Below are 18,377 nucleotides of genomic sequence, written 5' to 3'. Positions count from 1 at the left end.
AGGCTAACTTTTATTTCATTACATGCAGTGTTATTTGTAAAACTTGTGCATGCCTGCATAATAAATCTTACGCTTCCATGCAATAATAATTAGTAATATAATACCGAGTGTTTATACAAATGTGTTATACTTGTGACTCGCGCACCTCTCATATATCTAACATGTACGCAACTACAAGGATGTCATGACAACATAGCTTCAGATCAGACAACATGTTGTTCAAGGTAATTTGTCCAGCAATTTATGTATTTACGATTTTAGTCTAACTCCAATAGCTGATGATTTATTTGCATAAATGTATTGCTCGATATTATGCTGTGCAAAAGTCAAACACTGTATATGTCTTGCCTCCGGTCCTAATTCTATTGCATATGGTCCAATGAACCACTAAAATAAAAATGGTACTTTTGTAAAGTCGTTCCCCCAAAAATTGCTAAGCTGCCTAACTAGTGGTGAATTATAGTAAGATTGTGTAGCTATCTAACCTCATAACATTGCTCATTGAGCATTGTCATTGAATACCGCTCGCTCGTGAACCATCGTCGTCTCCTGACTTGTTTATTGTAAATTCATTTTCAAAATAAATCGAGTCTTTGTTTTTTCTGACAGGAGGAGGAACGGAGGTCGGCGAGTAAGTTCATGGCACTTGTGCACACGAGTGTTAACAAAGCATCCCAGACGTACTTGGCCAGTGACCGTCGCCATTACTACACCACACCAAAGTCCTTCCTGGAGCAGATCAAACTTTATCAATTCCTTCTGACCAAGAAAACCTCGGAGCTCACAGACAAAATTAAGAGACTGGAAAATGGGCTCCAGAAACTCCAAAGTACAACTGTGCAGGTTTGACAGTAAAAATGCTCAATTCTTCACTTTACCTCCATACTGGGATGATAAGCATGTGCGATGCCCCCCCTAATAATAAGCATGTGCGATGCCCCCCTAATAATAAGCATGTGCGATGCTCCCCCTAATAATAAGCATGTGCGATGCCCCCCACTCCTAATAATAAGCATGTGTGATACCCCCATAATGATAAGCATGTGCGATGCCCCCCTAATAATAAGCATGTGCGATGCCCCCCTAATAATAAGCACGTGCGATGCCCCCATAATAATAAGCATGTGCAATGCCCCCCTAATAATAAGCATGTGCAATGCCCCCCTAATAATAAGCATGTGCAATACCCCCCTAAAAATAAGCATGTGCAATACCCCCCTAATAATAAGCATGTGCGATGCCCCCCTAATAATAAGCATGTGCGATGCCCCCCTAATAATAAGCATGTGCGATGCCCCCTAATAATAAGCATGTGCGATGCCCCCCTAATAATAAGCATGTGCGATGCCCCCCCTAATAATAAGCATGTGCGATGCCCCCCCTAATAATCATGTGCGATGCCCCCCCCCCCCCCCCCTAATAATAAGCATGTGCGATGCCATTTCACCATTCCTCAGGTAGAGGAACTCAAGCTGCAGTTGGCCTCCCAAGATGAGCAGCTACAACAGAAGACGGCAGCTGCAGATAAACTTATTAGTGTTGTCGCCATGGAGACGGAGAAGATGACAAGAGAAAAGGCAGCAGCAGATGAAGAAGAAAATCGAGTGGCAAGTTTTGCAGCTGATGTGGCGCACAAGCAACGGGAATGTGAGGAAGATCTGGAAAAAGCTGAACCGGCATTAGTGGCCGCTCAGGAGGCTCTCAACACTCTCAATAAGGTCTCCAGATTTTTGTTTTCTTTTCCCGTTCGATTTGATTTGTATTTTCTTTGCACATTTTCTTTGCACTTCAAAATGTGCGGCATTTATGGATTTCAGTGTAAACTAGAATGTCAGAATCAGCCGAGTGCATAACTCCGCCAGGCTGAGCAGTTTACGTTTTGTATCCCACGGATAGGCCGGATCTGGTTCCGGACCTGAACCAAAATCGAATCGGCTTATTCTTGTAGACGACCCAACTCATCCACCAAGTTTTGTCATAATCCGGCTCCAACACTTTGAAATATCATGCGATACTATATATCGTTTCAGCCCCATCTCTCAATGGTGAAGAATCACTTGAAAATTAAATAATTCTTGTATCCAGATCCGGATCCGGATCTTCACCAAAATTGAATCAATTCTTCCTTGTCCCACACCCGACCAACCCAGCGAGTTTTGTCCGAATCAGTGAATGACGTTTTTGACGTATCGTTTTTGGCCCCATCTCTCAATGGTGAAGAATCACGTAAAATAAGCCTGGTGTTGGCTTAACGGTAAAGGTGGCAGCCTTGAGATCTTAGGGTCCTGAGTTTGAGCCCCTTGTCGTTGGTTGAATTAACACCGGGTGGGTTCACTCGGCCCACCGTTCTTCCGAGGTTGGCAAAATGAATTCCAGCTTACTGGTACTGGGGGGCATTGCATCAGCGGCACAGACACACCTCCAGAAAATGATGCAGCAACCAGCTACATGTTGCATATGAACCACCAGCACCACTGTGTTTGCATTTTTGTTTTGGACATTAAAGAAACCCAAGGTATGTTTCAAAATGCATGTTGATATGAGCCACTTCTCTGAGGTTCATGATGTCATTCATACTTCCTGCATTAGGTTGGATTGTCAGGGTGTGTGTGCTGTATTTGTCAAAGACATAATGGGCCAAATACATTCTATCTGTGTCTTGGTTACATTTTGGTACTTTTTACCTGTGGGAGTTGGAGCAGGATTCAGGTAGCTTCCCACCTTGGTCCGTGCATGGCACGTGGAATTGGCCGAGACCGTTTGATTGTCATACCGCAGGGAAACCTTACAGAACTCAAGACCTTCGGAAAACCTCCACGAGCGGTGGCCAACGTCGCATCTGCAGTGATGGTTTTGACCGCACACAATGGACACGTGCCCAGAGATCGAAGCTGGAAGGCCGCCAAAGTGATGATGGCAAAAACGGATTCGTTCCTGGACTCACTTGTGCGTTTCGATAAGGAGAATATTCCTGACAGTTGTCTCAAGGCATTGCAGCCCTATCTGCAGGTAGATCTCTCACAATATTGAGACGTATACTGGAACTAACACTAATGACGATGGGGATGAATGTTAAGAATAAATATAATTAACTGTTTTCAAAACGGAATTTTAAAAAAGTACTAATTTTCATGCTTCCGTTATCTGTGCCGCACCAGGACCCAGATTTTAATCCAAAGTTAATCCAGTCCAAGTCTCTTGCTGCAGCTGGTCTCTGCTCCTGGGTGGTCAACATAGTTCGCTTCCATCAGGTACATTGTGAGGTCGAGCCTAAAAGGCAGACCTTGAACAAGGCCAATGCTGAGCTGGCCTATGCATTCAACAAGTTGGACAAGGTGAAGGCCCGAGTAATGGTGGGTACCTTTGTTTGTGCTGTTCGCTACATTCACGTTCTGACTCATCTCATAATTTACCCTTTGTTTTTTTTTAGTGCGTTTGTTTGTCTGTTTGTTTGTTTGTTTGTCCGCACAGAATAAATATGATTTTCTCTGCAACCGTTGGTCCGATTGACAGGAAATTTTCACCATAGGTGCAACTCCTCCTGTCCAATTTTTAAATGATAATTATGATGTCAAATGTCACGTGGTTCGGCCGCCATCTTTAAAAACCGAAAAAAAATTGCACCTCTATATCTCCGAAAGCACTGCATAGAAAAAATTCAGACAAGGCTCATTGTAAAGAACTGTCCATGTGGAATAGCATATGTTAATGATGATGTCATAGGTGCCTCCATTATGACGTCATTATTCGACAAATACAAAACTTCATCCGATCAAGATGAAATTTCTTGAGCGTCATGTAGGCATAAATTGATGGGGAGAAAAAATGATGACGTCATTGGTCATGTGGTTCAGCCGCCATCTTGGAAAAACCGAAAAAAATTGCACCTCGATATCTCCGAAAGCACTGCATAGAAAAAATTGAGACATTGCTCATTGTAAAGAACCCTCCACGTGGAATAACATATGTTAATGATGATGTCATAGGTGCCTCCATTATGACGTCATTATTCGACAAATACAAAACTTCATCCGATCAAGATGAAATATCTTCAGCATCATCTAGGGACAAATTGGTGGCGAAAAAAAAAAAATGATGACGTTATCGGTCACATGGTTTGACCGCATATTTGTTTTAACACAAAAGCCTGAAAAAAACACTGAAAACACGTCCTGGCGAGGGTCTGCAGTCTTTCATTGCTCTTTCTTGCTGTTGACTGTTATAGTTTGAAGTCAAGTCACCATTTGCTTCTTCCACAAAACTGAAATAACCAAGGTTGAAAACAAAGTGCCAAGGAGACATTCTCTGACATTCTGGTGGTCCCATGGCACAAATAGAGGAATCATCTTGGAAATGGTTTATTGGCACAATGGTTCGGCACCTTCGAGGATCTTGATCCATTTAATCATGTTAAAGGTGTTGATACAGCTGTGGCCAAAAATATTGGCACCCTTGCACTTTTTTCAAATAATGCACCATTTCTTCCAGAAAATTGTTGAAATTAAAAAATATTTTGGTATCCACATATGTATTTCTTTGGTTTGCAGTGGAACAAATCAAAAAAAGCTGAAAAAATTACTAAATCTTGGCTTATTCCAAACAGAAATCCTAAAATGGTCCGGACAATATTTTTGGCACCTTTTAGAAGTTGTTGGAAATAATTAGATTTCAAGCAGGTGATTCTCCTTTACTTTGGAATTGAACTCAATCGTGGTGAGTTGCAGATGCTTGCAATATAAAAATCACTCAGTCAACCAGTTTGATTGCAGAAAAGGAGTCATTCTGCTGTTTTGTGTCACTGTGTGTACTGCAATGAGCATGAAGAAAATAAAGAAAACCAGAGAATTGTCTGAGGAGGTCAGACACAAGATTGTAGCCAAGCATGGACAATCTCAAGGCTGCAAGTCCATCTCCAGAGACCTTGATGTTTCTGTGTCCACCGTACACCATGTTATCAGGAAGTTTAAGGCCCATGGCACTGTATTAAGGACGCCAAAACCTCCCTGGACGTGGCCGCAAGAGAAAAATTGATCGAAGATTGTAGCGAAGGATTGTTTGAATGTGGAGAAAGCATCTCGATCAACAGCCAAACAGGTTCAAGCTGACCTTCAGACACAAGGTACGACAGTTTGAACTTGCACCATCTGTTGCCCACTCAATGAAAGGGGGTTTTATGGTAGGAGACCCAGGAGGACCCCACTGCTGAAAGGGAGACATAAGAAAGCCCAACTGGAGTTTTCCAAAACACACCTGAACAAGCCAAGATCCTTCTGGAAGAATGTCCTGTGGCCAGATGACACCAAATTAGAGCTTTTTGGTAAAGCACATACTCTCTATGTTTACAGAAAACAAAATCAAGCCTTCAAAGAAAAGAACACCTTCCCTGCAGTCAAACATTGAGGAGGTTCAGTGATGTATTGGGGTTGCTGTGCTGCCTCTGGCACTGGGTGCCTTGAATGTGTGCATGGCATCATGAAATCAGGAGATTAGGCATTTTGGAGCACAATGTTTAACCCAGTGTCAGAAAGCTGGGTCTCCGTCGAAGGTCATGGGTCTTGCAGCAGGACAATGACCCCAAACACACTTCAAAAAGCACCCAGGAATGGTTCAAGACACAACGCTGGACTGTTCTGAAGTGGCCAGCAATGAGTCCAGATTTATATCCCATTGAACACCCATGGGGATATCTGAAAACAACAGTTTGGAGAAGGCACCCTTCAAATCTGGGAGAACTGGAGCAGTTTGCACAAGAAGAATGGGACAAACTGCCAGTGGAGAGGTGTTGGAAGCTCATTCATGGCTACAGGAAGCACTTGACTGCAGTTAGTTTGTCCAAAGGTTGTGCTACCAAATATGATGTCTCGGGTGTCAATAATTTTGTCAATGCCATTTATTTTTATTTTCTGATTTAAAAGGATATATTAACTTCTGAATGAAAACAAAGGTTCTGTAATATTAACAGTGAAATAAAGAATTGTGGAGACCAAGTACTTTTGTCAATTTCAACTTATTTTTGAAGAAAGTTGTGAGTTATTTGAAAAAGGTTCAAGGGTGCCAATATTTTTGGCCACGACTGTATTTGGCACACTTTTACTCTCAAACTCCAACTTGTATCTATGGCTTCTTCAGCCAACATATGGTATGATCGTGTTAATAATCAGACAAGTCTTTACTCGTGTTCAAGGGCACCACCCAACAACAAGGTGGTCTTCCATCTGCTTTGAAGTCACCTTCGTCAACCATCATGCTTATATAATACGGCCTGAACAGAAATCACTTCTTCTACGCTGCGAAGCTGTTGTTTCCTTTGGTTTCCACCTCCGCTTAAAATGATTGAAATGAAACGTTTTGAAAATTTTTAATTATTCTCTCTCAGATTCCATAGATTCATCAGAGTTTGAACATGCCATGGCTGAGACAAACAAATATATCTAAACGCACTATAAAAGTGAATTTGTATTGTGTATTTATTTGTTTGTTTGTTTGCTTATATATGCTTCAAAAACTAAAAAAACGACTGAACCAAACCCTACCAAACTTTGCACATTTCCGAAGAGTATCCCAAGTATGGTTTATGTCGATGTAGCATATTTAGGGTAGTGGGTTCAAGGTGCACCTTTTGTTGTTCCTCAAGCTAATGGAATGGAATGGCACCAAAGTGTAAAACGATATTCAAAAGTGATTCTCTTAATTTTATTCATTCACTGGTTGACGGAACTGTAGACGATTTATAAAGGAAGCATGTCGACGGATTACAAAGGAACCCGATTTAAGAAATTAATAGGGGAGGAATGGCGAGAGGGTAAGTTTATTCGCTTTTGAACTTTTTTTTTTCTTTTTTTTTGTATACTGAATCGAGGCTCGTGAAAGAGCTAACATTTACTTCACAAACAAATCAACCAGACAAACAAAATATATAAAAAGAGGGAGCGGAAGACAAGATGGGGAGAGAAGGGGAAGCACACAAACACAACATTTGAGAGCAGGGAGATGTGTGGAAGGGAGAGGGCTTGGGGGGAGGAGGCGTGGGAAGGGGGGGGGGGGGCGAGGGAGAAGTATAAAACACAAGGACACCAAGGACTTCCAGGACAGAAGTTGGTATTTCAAAAAAGTGGAATTGGGGTGAAATTAGCGGGGGTAGAAAAGATCAAGGTTTTGGATGGGGGAAGATAAGAGATGGTGGTGAACAGCTGTTTTAAAGACCTGGAGGGTGGAGTGGGATTGAAGAGAGTGAGGGAGTTTGTTCCAGAGGCGGGAGAAAAGAGGAGTGAAGGTGAGCAGAGAGTCTTGATTTTGGCAGTTTGACCATAAGAGGGTTGCAGGCAGATCTTGTGTGACCTGTAGGAATATTTGGGGGACAGAGCCCAGAGAGAGCTGGGGGGTGGGGGGGGGGGCAAGGCCGGAGAGGAGTCGGTAGAAGACGGAAAGACCACCAACCTGCCTGCGGTGAGTGAGTGAGAGGCCCTTGGAGTTAGCTTCATCCCGGGAGATTCCAATGATTCTGAATGCTTTGGTTTCAACAGCGTGAAGACGAGCTAGGTGTGAGGCAGGAGCACCAGCCCAGAGAGGAGAGCAGTATTCCATTGAGTTGCGGATGAAAGCCTTGTATGTGGTGAGGAGCTCAGGTGTGCCAAGGAAGGACTTCGCACGACGGAGGATGCCCAGTCGGCGACTGGCTTTGGAGGCCAGATTTGAAATGTGGTTTTCCCAGGAAAGATCATGGCAGATAGTGAGACCCAAAAGCTTGAGTGACAGAACTTCTTGGAGAGGATTATTCAGAAAGTGGATGGGAGGGTTGTCCAGTCGGTCTTTTCGGAGAGACATCGTAAGAGTGTGAGATTTGTCAGGATTGAAAGACATGTTCCACTTGTTTGCCCAGTCTGTGATTTTGTCCAGGTCTGCGGAGAGTGAGGAGGCTGCAGACTGCCGATCTGAGGGATGAAGAATGGAGCGACAGAGAGTAGAGTCATCAGCAAAGAGATACAGAGGATTTTCAAGAGAGTCAGAGAGATCATTGATGAAGACCAGAAAAAGCACAGGGCCCAGAACACTGCCTTGTGGAACTCCAGCCTGAACAGGAAGAGGAGATGAGAGAAACCCATTCAGGGCCACATGTTGACCACGACTAGAGAGGAAGTCCGCCAGCCATGCGTGGAGATTTCCATGGATACCAAAGGAGGAGAGCTCTTACACGAGCCTAGATTCTCTATGCAAAAAAAAACATAAACAAAAAAACGCAGCAGGAGACCTCATTGTAAAGTCGCTTTATGTTTATTTTAAATTTTTATTTCAATTGTGATTTGTTTATTTTTGGCTGCCGCCCACCTTCCTCTATATTTTCTCGAAGCCCGGGAACCTAACCCCCTTATTCCTGTCGGAAATTGGTTTTAACTATCGCGGTTTTGAATATCGCGGCATCTTCCAGTAACATAACCGCCGTGGTATTTAAGAATTTACTGTATAAAGAAAGTTTAAATCATTTCGTAATATGCATTATGTTGATGTTGAAATTTGAGTGAGAATAACTGGACATTTTCAAAAAGTTGCATTTCACTCATTTCAAACAGAAATTCAAACCAAAGCATCCAACAATGGAGCTTCGCAGCGAAGTGGAGGTGATTTTTGCTGATGCCATATATAAGTGACAATGACGGTTTATGAAGGTGATGTTACCTGACGTCCAAGCAGATGGAAGATGATCTCCAGCAAACTATAGTGTGAATAGAGTACAATGTTTGTTAAATATAACAAGCTTTCTTTTGGTTAAATCCATCAGCAAAGCGACGTGTAAATATGTCCAGTAAATATCATACTAAAATACGCAATTTTCCCTGGGGGTTTTCCCCGCCAATGGGGTTGCGTGCGTGTTGAGGTGTATATCCGTGTTTAGATAGCTTTATCGTGGCGTTTTTCCAAGGCCGCTTCTAATAACAAAACTAATGATAACATTAGGCGTACCAGAAAGTAATGTCTTGTTTAAAGCTGTAGATTCCTCTTTGAAAAACGACATTACTTTCTGGTATGCCTAATCACATCATATTGTTACGCAACTGTGATTAACACCACAGTTACGGATGGCCGATTTGCGAGACTTTAACTCCCGAGGCGAAACTCAATGGCGGATTCAAGTTCAACACAAACGCGCGGAATGGCGGGACACAGCGAAGGCTCCGCAACCTTATCTATTAAAATCAAACACCCAGGAAAACTGCGTTCAGATATATATATAGAAAATAATATAAGGATTTATTATCGAATAGTAATACAGTGAAAAAGCCGCGCCGGTAAATCTAATAACTCTAAATCGGGACGTCCCCACACGACTGACAGCAAACACGATACGAGGGAGATTATGAATACAAAAATAACACGTCACGTCGTTCAAATGTACGCGGATGCGGCTTATCTGTCTTTCGTCGTCTTGGTGGCGGCCGTCCAACACCGCTCCTTTTGGCCCGATCGCACACCACCAGGTCCTTCGCTCCAAGCTCTACGAGGCCCCGCTCCAAGCACCACGCGTCCGACGCGTGGCCAGCAGCTTCACACGAGGACGATCTCCACAAGGCCCGTGCACCAATGGTTCAACGGAGGGCTCGACTTGCAACGAACTGCTGCGAACTGCCGCGTGCTCTGTGGGCTTGGTGTGCTCGGTGTGTGAATGAACTCTCCACCAACTGCCTTCGGGGAGCTTTTCCACCAACTGCCTTCGGGGAGCTTTTCCACCAACTGTGTCTCTGCGTCGACTGTGTGCTCCAACCAACTCCTACGAACTCTCTGGTGTCTCCTGCGTCTGCCACGAAATGGCGTCCGACCGTCGCATATATTGGTGGCCGATGACGTCACATTCGCGCACTCCTCAGCCAATCACAGCCTCCCAACTCGCCCAGGTCACGCCCTCTGCGGCATGCAACTCCTGACATCTCCCGTCCGCGACCCCCCCGCGGTCGTTTTGTAACACGTAACACGCGAGGTTGGTAGGCCTTTGAGGTGCGAACGGCGGCGGCCAACCGTGGCGGTGTTTTTGGCCTGGTTTCCTGTCTATTTATTACGAAGTCAATGTCAGGGAAAGGGAATTATTTAATGTTGCGCTAAGGACCTAACTAATGTTTATGTGGTTTGCAGTGCCATAATGGACAAAGGTTTGACTACCAGGTGAGACTCACAGGGGCGTTACCTTTAATCCCTCACTATTTAACACTCGGACCTCCAGGTAGATCCACAATCATACATCTTACCCCGACAAACGCCTAAACATCAAGAACTTATTACATGTAGAGTCCCTGTCACGACAGCCGAATACCTACCTATTCAGATCTACCTAGCTCTAGATATTGCTCTACCAAATTCATAACACAGCCCCCCCCCTGGAACCGTAGCTCCTGCAAGGTTCACCGCAGGCGCTACCATTCCAGCCTTAACACTTATTGTCACACACTTAACTAACCTATGAAATAAATCAGGAAGGGCTGTGGGAAGTGAGTCGGACTACCTACCTACACTTCCTTAACATGCTGAACCCCTTAACCATCATGCAAGTATGTACATTTTCTTCGTTGTTCCTGTGGAGGGAGGAAACAACAACACACAACACTAACTTAACCACAAAACTTAACCATCTTTCCAAACTCAAAACTCTAACCTTTGTACATACCCCGGTCTACATACCGCGTCCCCCGGTGGATGCCACAAGACACAACCTTACCTGCGGGGCCATCCCCAATGCATCCCCCTAAATTTTCCACGGCCCTGTCCAGATGTTACAGGTGAGTGACACGGCTCGGTTGATTTCGCCCACATTCATGCAACACAGACCCCTTAACCACTCATTCTCATTCCATAGGTCATCAAGGCATTTCAAAAATCAACAAAGCACTTATTTCAATACACCCCCTGCAGGACCATGGCATTGATGTCATTCACGTGGGTGTGCATTCCTCAACTAGGCAGCGGGGAGGTACCGCACAAAAAGATGGTGGGGGCGCATCAGGCTGTGGTGCCCGCAGTCCCAAAAACAAGTCAACCGACTTACAAGTTCATTGCCCCCCCCCCCTTTACCTCTTGGCCCCGTGACAGCCCAACAGCCCCTTTCCGCCGTTACCTCGCCGGTGAGGGTCTCCACACACACCAGGCTCCTTTGCCTCCTGCTTTCGCGCAGCAACACGGGTCACCGGGGGACTTCCTCCCCCCCGCGGCGCCCAACCAGACCCTCCACCGACGAGCTCCAATTTCCAGTTACCACCGGCTGCCAGGGGTAATTGCCGCAGAGGGGGGCCCGCAGGCATCGCTCCTCAGAGCTTGCTCTGTACCTGCGGACACACACACCTTCCCCACCCACAAGACCCCAAAACACACTTCCTCCCCCGCTGCCATTCAATTCTCCACACAACTCAGCACAATTCAGTACAATTCATAGATGGTGTAAAAGGTGTTACAAGGCTTGCCATGGCCTGCCAATGTGAAATCCCATTCACAGTTCGAATCATTGAATCCTTACACATTTCCATTAGCACATTTCCAAAAAGCACAAGTATCACCCCTCATTATCTCCAATAATCATCACTCACTCTCCAGGTTCCACTCTCACGACCACATCAAAACACCTAACCACAATACAAAAACATACGCCACCCACAAGACACTGTGGCTCCCATTCCATCCCCTCACCGGCCATGTCATCACTCGCTCTCACCTCCCAACTCCAAATTACATGTCCCCTATTTCCAAAGCAAGTCCTGAAGCCTGGGACAGTACTCCTCAAAACACTCACCTCAAGTGCAGGTAGTTGCAGGTTGGTCAGGTCCAAGAGTGTCACCCACCCATACAATTCCCAAAATTTCACATTGGGCCTACCAAATACTTCCAAATTTCTCTTTTGTCCCCACTACACTGGCAGGTATGTGGATCCGCATCCAACGGTGATCATCACTACACAACTACCTGTGGCCACGACAGCTCTGCACCTCTACCGTGCAAGGGTCACCGGGACAAGGTGAGCAGTCAAAACGCCAACATGGCCCATGAGTGTCCATAAGGGTGCGACCCACCATCCATCCTTCGGCCCCCCTGCGAGGAACACAGCTGCAGCAGCCCCAGCTGGCCAATGTGGTGAGCACTTGCTGCCAAAACACACACTACCGCACACACAACCTCGGCCCTGGGGGGCACGGTCGCAGTGCGTGGCATCCCTACAGCCACGTCCCCTGCACCTCCCCATCATCCCCCAGTCCGACTACAGAACTGCAGCCCCCCCAGTGCTCACCCACACTTGACCACACCAAGGTCCAGTCAACAGCCATGCTCCACCAGGAGACCCACCCAGAAGACATGGTCCACACACCTCGGACATGCACAGCACCACGTTGACCCTCAGGCTACACAACTGCATCCCCAGGATCCCGCGTCCCAAATATCAGCACAGTTGCCCCCGCAGCCAGTTGAAAGCTGTGCCTTGCTACCCTATTAATTTCATCACAGCCTCCAACACTTTGGTCTACACACCTGGATCAATAATGGCGTCACTGTACAGTGTCCACCATGGCATTTCAAAATCCACCCTTAAATTTCCATCTACCCCACAGATTACCCATGCCAACCATTTGTCACATTTTACTAACCTCACCAAAGAAAGATGCTTTGCCATACACATGCCAGCCGAGCATGGCCCATATGCTCGGCTCGTTCTAGTTTCCTGCACACTCTATTGCTATTGGCCCAGGCCGAGGTGGTGGTCCTCTGTCTGGCGCCTGTGGACCTACTGGGGGCCCCCTCCTTTCTGGACTGCGAAGCCTCTCAGGAGGTGGGGGCCCATATGGTTGCCGACAATTCCTCTGACTGTGCCCTCTTCTCCCACATCTAAAACAAGTCCCCAAGTTGGCCGTCCGCAGTGCCACCACCAAAGCACGACCCACAACACCTCCCCCTAGTGGTCCTCAATAAATGCCAACCCACGCTTGAGAAACCACCTCGGACCCCTCTGGAGGTCTTAACCCCCACCAGGGTCCGGTGACCCTGCCGGCCCGAGCCGCCAGCTCGGACGGCGCCCCGACGGACAAGGGACGCCACACTCCACCAGACCCCCCGTGGGACCCAGGTCGTACCTCGACACCCAAGGCTGGACCCCACGTCCAAATCTCGCCATCACAGCCCCCCAGCTGGCTGGCATACCCAAATTTTGAAAGGGGCAACTTTTGCCCGAGGCCATGACCCATGACCCCCCCATGTCCAAATCCCGCAGCCCGGGGACCAATCCCCACCATGGCTGCTCCAAATCAATTTCCCATTGTAATTTTATTTTAAATTTTCTTTTACAAATTTTCATTCCCACTGCCAAACCGCAGCTGCAGGGAACAACCTCTACCACCGGTTGTTCTGCCCCTCCCTGCAGTTGATCCAAATTCCCTACAGGGACCAAATCTCCAGAAGCTCTATCTCCCGATCCTCCAAGATCCAAATCCAGCCCGGAGCCAACACACTCCCCCAACTGGTTGTCCAATTTTGGAGCCTCTGTTTCCAAATAGCAGTGTACAGTGAGCGTCCCCTCGGTCATTCCAACCACCTCCTCGGACCAACTCACCTCATCACCCAGGCTCCTTTGGGCCTGAACAAGCTCTACCTCCATGGGACTGTCACAGGTCTCCAGCCGCTGGATCAAATCATCCTCATCACAAATCATTCCTGGCCCCGCCAGGCTTTGATCAATATCCCCAATAAATACCTGGTCCGGCTCCATTGCACGGACCCCCAAAAACTCTACCCCCTCTTGCTCCGCACCACCGCCCTGGTGCTGCACAATTCCAAATTCATCCCCTGGTTGGGGTGTTGTGACATCCACACGGTCCCGATAAACAACCAGGCCAGAATGTGGGAAACATTCCCCATTACAACTCTCACATTCCAAATTTCCTTCCCCGCTCACCTGTGGACACTCCACGTTTACCTGCAGGCATTCCCCATCTACCTGTACACATTCCCCATCGAACTGTGGACATTCTCCGCTCACCTGTACACTTACCACAATTGCCATTTCCCTTTTTAATCCTTTAATTTGGTCACTCATGTCCTTCAGTCCTTCCCTCCATTCCTTCCCCTGGGACTCCATTTTATTTTCCAGCCCATCAATTTGTTCCTTCAAGCGATCACTCATTCCCTTCATTCCTTCCCTACATTCCTTCCCCTGGGACTCCATTTTATTTTTCATTTCTCCCATCCCATTACTCATTCCCTCCATTTTTTGAAGCAATTGACCCAACATCTGGTCGGTTGTCGGGGCCGTTCCTACTACTCCCGGCTCCCCGGTAGGGGAGGGGGATAAGTTGGTGCTCGGGACGGGGGAGGTTCCAAGGCTCACCTCGACATTTAATTCCCCTTTTCCCGGCTCACTCCCAACGCTGACGGAGGCCTCGCTGCGTACTTCCATTTCGTCGACCTCCGACATCCGCTTTTCGGAAGGTCGTTCCCCGCGCGCGTATTTATTTTAATAATTCCTGAAACAATTTAAATTTGACGAAGACGCGATATCGCGCTCCGTTTGCCCAATTGATTATCAAATTTCTCCGCCTCAACTATAAAAATTTTGCGTTCGAACGTCGGGCGCAATGTACGCCCGACCGTGTCGATTTCTCCCCGCGGACAAAAAAATTTGTCCGACCGTGTCGATGTCTCGCCGCGGACAAAAAAAATTTGTCCGACGGGTTCAAATCCTACACTCCTGACACCACTTGTTACGCAACTGTGATTAACACCACAGTTACGGATGGCCGATTTGCGAGACTTTAACTCCCGAGGCGAAACTCAATGGCGGATTCAAGTTCAACACAAACGCGCGGAATGGCGGGACACAGCGAAGGCTCCGCAACCTTATCTATTAAAATCAAACACCCAGGAAAACTGCGTTCAGATATATATATAGAAAATAATATAAGGATTTATTATCGAATAGTAATACTGTACAGTGAAAAAGCCGCGCCGGTAAATGTAATAACTCTAAATCGGGACGTCCCCACACGACTGACAGCAAACACGATACGAGGGAGATTATGAATACAAAAATAACACGTCACGTCGTTCAAATGTACGCGGATGCGGCTTATCTGTCTTTCGTCGTCTTGGTGGCGGCCGTCCAACACCGCTCCTTTTGGCCCGATCGCACACCACCAGGTCCTTCGCTCCAAGCTCTACGAGGCCCCGCTCCAAGCACCACGCGTCCGACGCGTGGCCAGCAGCTTCACACGAGGACGATCTCCACAAGGCCCGTGCACCAATGGTTCAACGGAGGGCTCGACTTGCAACGAACTGCTGCGAACTGCCGCGTGCTCTGTGGGCTTGGTGTGCTCGGTGTGTGAACGAACTCTCCACCAACTGCCTTCGGGGAGCTTTTCCACCAACTGCCTTCGGGGAGCTTTTCCACCAACTGTGTCTCTGCGTCGACTGTGTGCTCCAACCAACTCCTACGAACTCTCTGGTGTCTCCTGCGTCTGCCTGCTGCCACGAAATGGCGTCCGACCGTCGCATATATTGGTGGCCGATGACGTCACATTCGCGCACTCCTCAGCCAATCACAGCCTCCCAACTCGCCCAGGTCACGCCCTCTGCGGCATGCGACTCCTGACATCTCCCGTCCGCGACCCCCCCGCGGTCGTTTTGTAACACGTAACACGCGAGGTTGGTAGGCCTTTGAGGTGCGAACGGCGGCGGCCAACCGTGGCGGTGTTTTTGGCCTGGTTTCCTGTCTATTTATTACGAAGTCAATGTCAGGGAAAGGGAATTATTTAATGTTGCGCTAAGGACCTAACTAATGTTTATGTGGTTTGCAGTGCCATAATGGACAAAGGTTTGACTACCAGGTGAGACTCACAGGGGCGTTACCTTTAATCCCTCACTATTTAACACTCGGACCTCCAGGTAGATCCACAATCATACATCTTACCCCGACAAACGCCTAAACATCAAGAACTTATTACATGTAGAGTCCCTGTCACGACAGCCGAATACCTACCTATTCAGATCTACCTAGCTCTATATATTGCTCTACCAAATTCATAACAATATTAATGTTATTACAAAACGATATTAATATGAACTAGCCGAAACCCATGGAACATCCACGGAAGGGAGGATGTGGTGTATGGATAGAGTGTACCATTATGGATGGCATAGGGGATTTGCTTGTCCGAGTAAGAGTTAGGAAGAAAGATGAGAATGAAGAGTGCGTATATGAACAACGCATTTATTGCAATCTACTTAAATGACAACGCTACGATATACTTTTGAAAAATGAATGGATTCGTAATAGGAATCGGCATAGCACCACTCTGGGATTGTCCACTCAGTGAACGGCTTGCTGTCGCCTTCGACTGTCCAATCAGCGGACGGCTTGCTTTGCCTTCACCCAGCAGACGCCAATAAGATGGCGTCGTTTGGGCAGTTAATCGGATGCTTTTGGGCCCCAACGTCGGCTAATTCAGATTTTTCGAGTATGGCTGTACGTGATAAACAAAGAGCGCGGTTCGTAGATCGTAAATCCATTAGTGCCGTGGGCATCGGGTCACTGGGTGCGGCGTAAAAGGGATAACAAAGTCGAGTCCTTACGCTATTATTATATAGACTAGCCGAAACCCGTGGAACATCCACGGAAGGGAGGATGTGGTGTATGGATAGAGTGTACCATTATGGATGGCATAGGGGATTTGCTTGTCCGAGTAAGAGTTAGGAAGAAAGATCAATTTTCACTTGTGCAAAAATGCTACTCACAATTACATCGCCTGTGCGTCGGCCTGTGATTGAACCAGAGAGTTGGCCTGTGAGTCAACTTCCTTTCCAATGTCTGCAAGAATTGAAATACTGATTGTGAATGTGTAAAATTATATGAAAGAGGAACATGCATATCAATAGACGATGCCATCGAAAAGGAGAGCTGCTGTCAATAGAAAAGGGTGTCTGACTTATCAATTTGACATCATTGCACAGGAAATGACAAACAAAGAAACAGTTCATTTCCATCGGGTAATATTACGATGAGAGATCAGCCGATACCTTTATTATGTCCATCAGCATCCATGGCACTTGGAGAGAAGGAAGGAAGGAAAAAAAACAAAAAAACAACAACGTGGCATCAGCCAGCCGCAGCCAACTATCACGTACCGTCTCGAAGTCAATGCCATCCTTTTATCTCTTCGTATACAAGTACAACTCACTGATCGCAACGTCACTCCATTTAACTTTATTAAAATGACGATAAAGACGTGAAACCCGTGGAACATCCACGGAAGGGATATCGTTCGTCTGTTTTCAGCTCGTTATCTTTAAGCTTCCTTAGGTCTCGCCACCTGCTACACCTCTCTGAGTTACGAGGATTTATGCAACGCACCCCGAGTATCGCAACGTCACTCCATTTAACTTTATTAAAATGACGATAAAGACGTTTCCTTATATATCCTAATTTAAAATGTTCAAGGGAATAAAAAGACCATTTAGTTCACACCACCCATCACACCACTCGACTGTCCAATCAGCGGACGGCTCGCATCACCTTCGCCCAGCAGACGCCAATACGATGGTGTCGTAAGATGGCGTCGTATCGGCCGATAATCGGATGCTTTTGGGTCCCAAAGTCGGCGAATTCAGATTTTTCGAGTATGGCTGTACGTGATAAACAAAGAGCGCGGTTCGTAGATGGAAAATGCATTAGTGCCGTGGGCATCGGGTCACTGGGTGCGGCGTAAAAGGGATAACAAAGTCGAGTCCTTACGGTATTATTATATAGATAATATCCCATCTCCCCAAGGGATGCTTCCTCCTTGGCCAGACGCCGTGGTAACGTATATCAATAACTTATTATTTTTGTGGGAGAAACGGCTTCTACCGGCTTCTTTTAAACGCTTCTAAACGGCTTCTAAATAGAAACAGCTTTGTGGGAAAAGTAAAAATATTGTAAAACACAAACATGTATGATTACCTTTTTAAACAGTCGCTACTGCTGTTTAACACAAAATTGAAAAAAATTTGTAGGAATCCGGACATCAGTCCATGCTCATCACATTGACGATCGCACCTGATCGAAGATCTACTGCAGTTTATATACCCACAGGGGCTAATAACATGACCCTTCCTGCAGCTGATGTGGAGTTTTTCCAAAGGCGCTTCTCATTACAAAAGTAAATTTGAAAACTTATGATGTTCGTTTCTTCCCCACCACTGCCAAACTCTGGAACTCTTTACCTTCTCATGTCTTTCCAAACACTTACACCCTTCCCCTTTTCAAAAAGCAGATTTTTTTACTTCCTCAAAAACTCTTAGACTATTCTCTTTCTTCACTTTTCTATCAATGCAGCTCTTTTATTTAGGCCTGGCCTCGAAGGGGACTACATAGTCCGTGCCTG

The 18,377-nt window shown here is 46.5% G+C and overlaps 1 protein-coding gene across 1 annotated transcript in view; it reads left to right on the top strand.

Moving 5' to 3' along the window:
- Positions 1 to 18,377, top strand: part of DNAH9 (dynein axonemal heavy chain 9) — a 241,309-nt gene that overhangs the window by 163,160 nt on the left and 59,772 nt on the right. The window contains exons 53-56 of the mRNA XM_078785082.1: positions 610 to 843; positions 1,458 to 1,718; positions 2,779 to 3,009; positions 3,159 to 3,353. Of these exons, the coding sequence (XP_078641208.1) occupies positions 610 to 843; positions 1,458 to 1,718; positions 2,779 to 3,009; positions 3,159 to 3,353 (921 nt within the window). The remainder of the gene's footprint in view (positions 1 to 609; positions 844 to 1,457; positions 1,719 to 2,778; positions 3,010 to 3,158; positions 3,354 to 18,377) is intronic.

This window comes from Myxine glutinosa, chromosome 9, assembly GCF_964187855.1.
Source record: "Myxine glutinosa chromosome 9, kmMyxGlut1.1, whole genome shotgun sequence".
Lineage (NCBI taxonomy): Eukaryota > Metazoa > Chordata > Myxini > Myxiniformes > Myxinidae > Myxine > Myxine glutinosa.
This window is presented reverse-complemented; position numbering and strand designations above follow the sequence as displayed.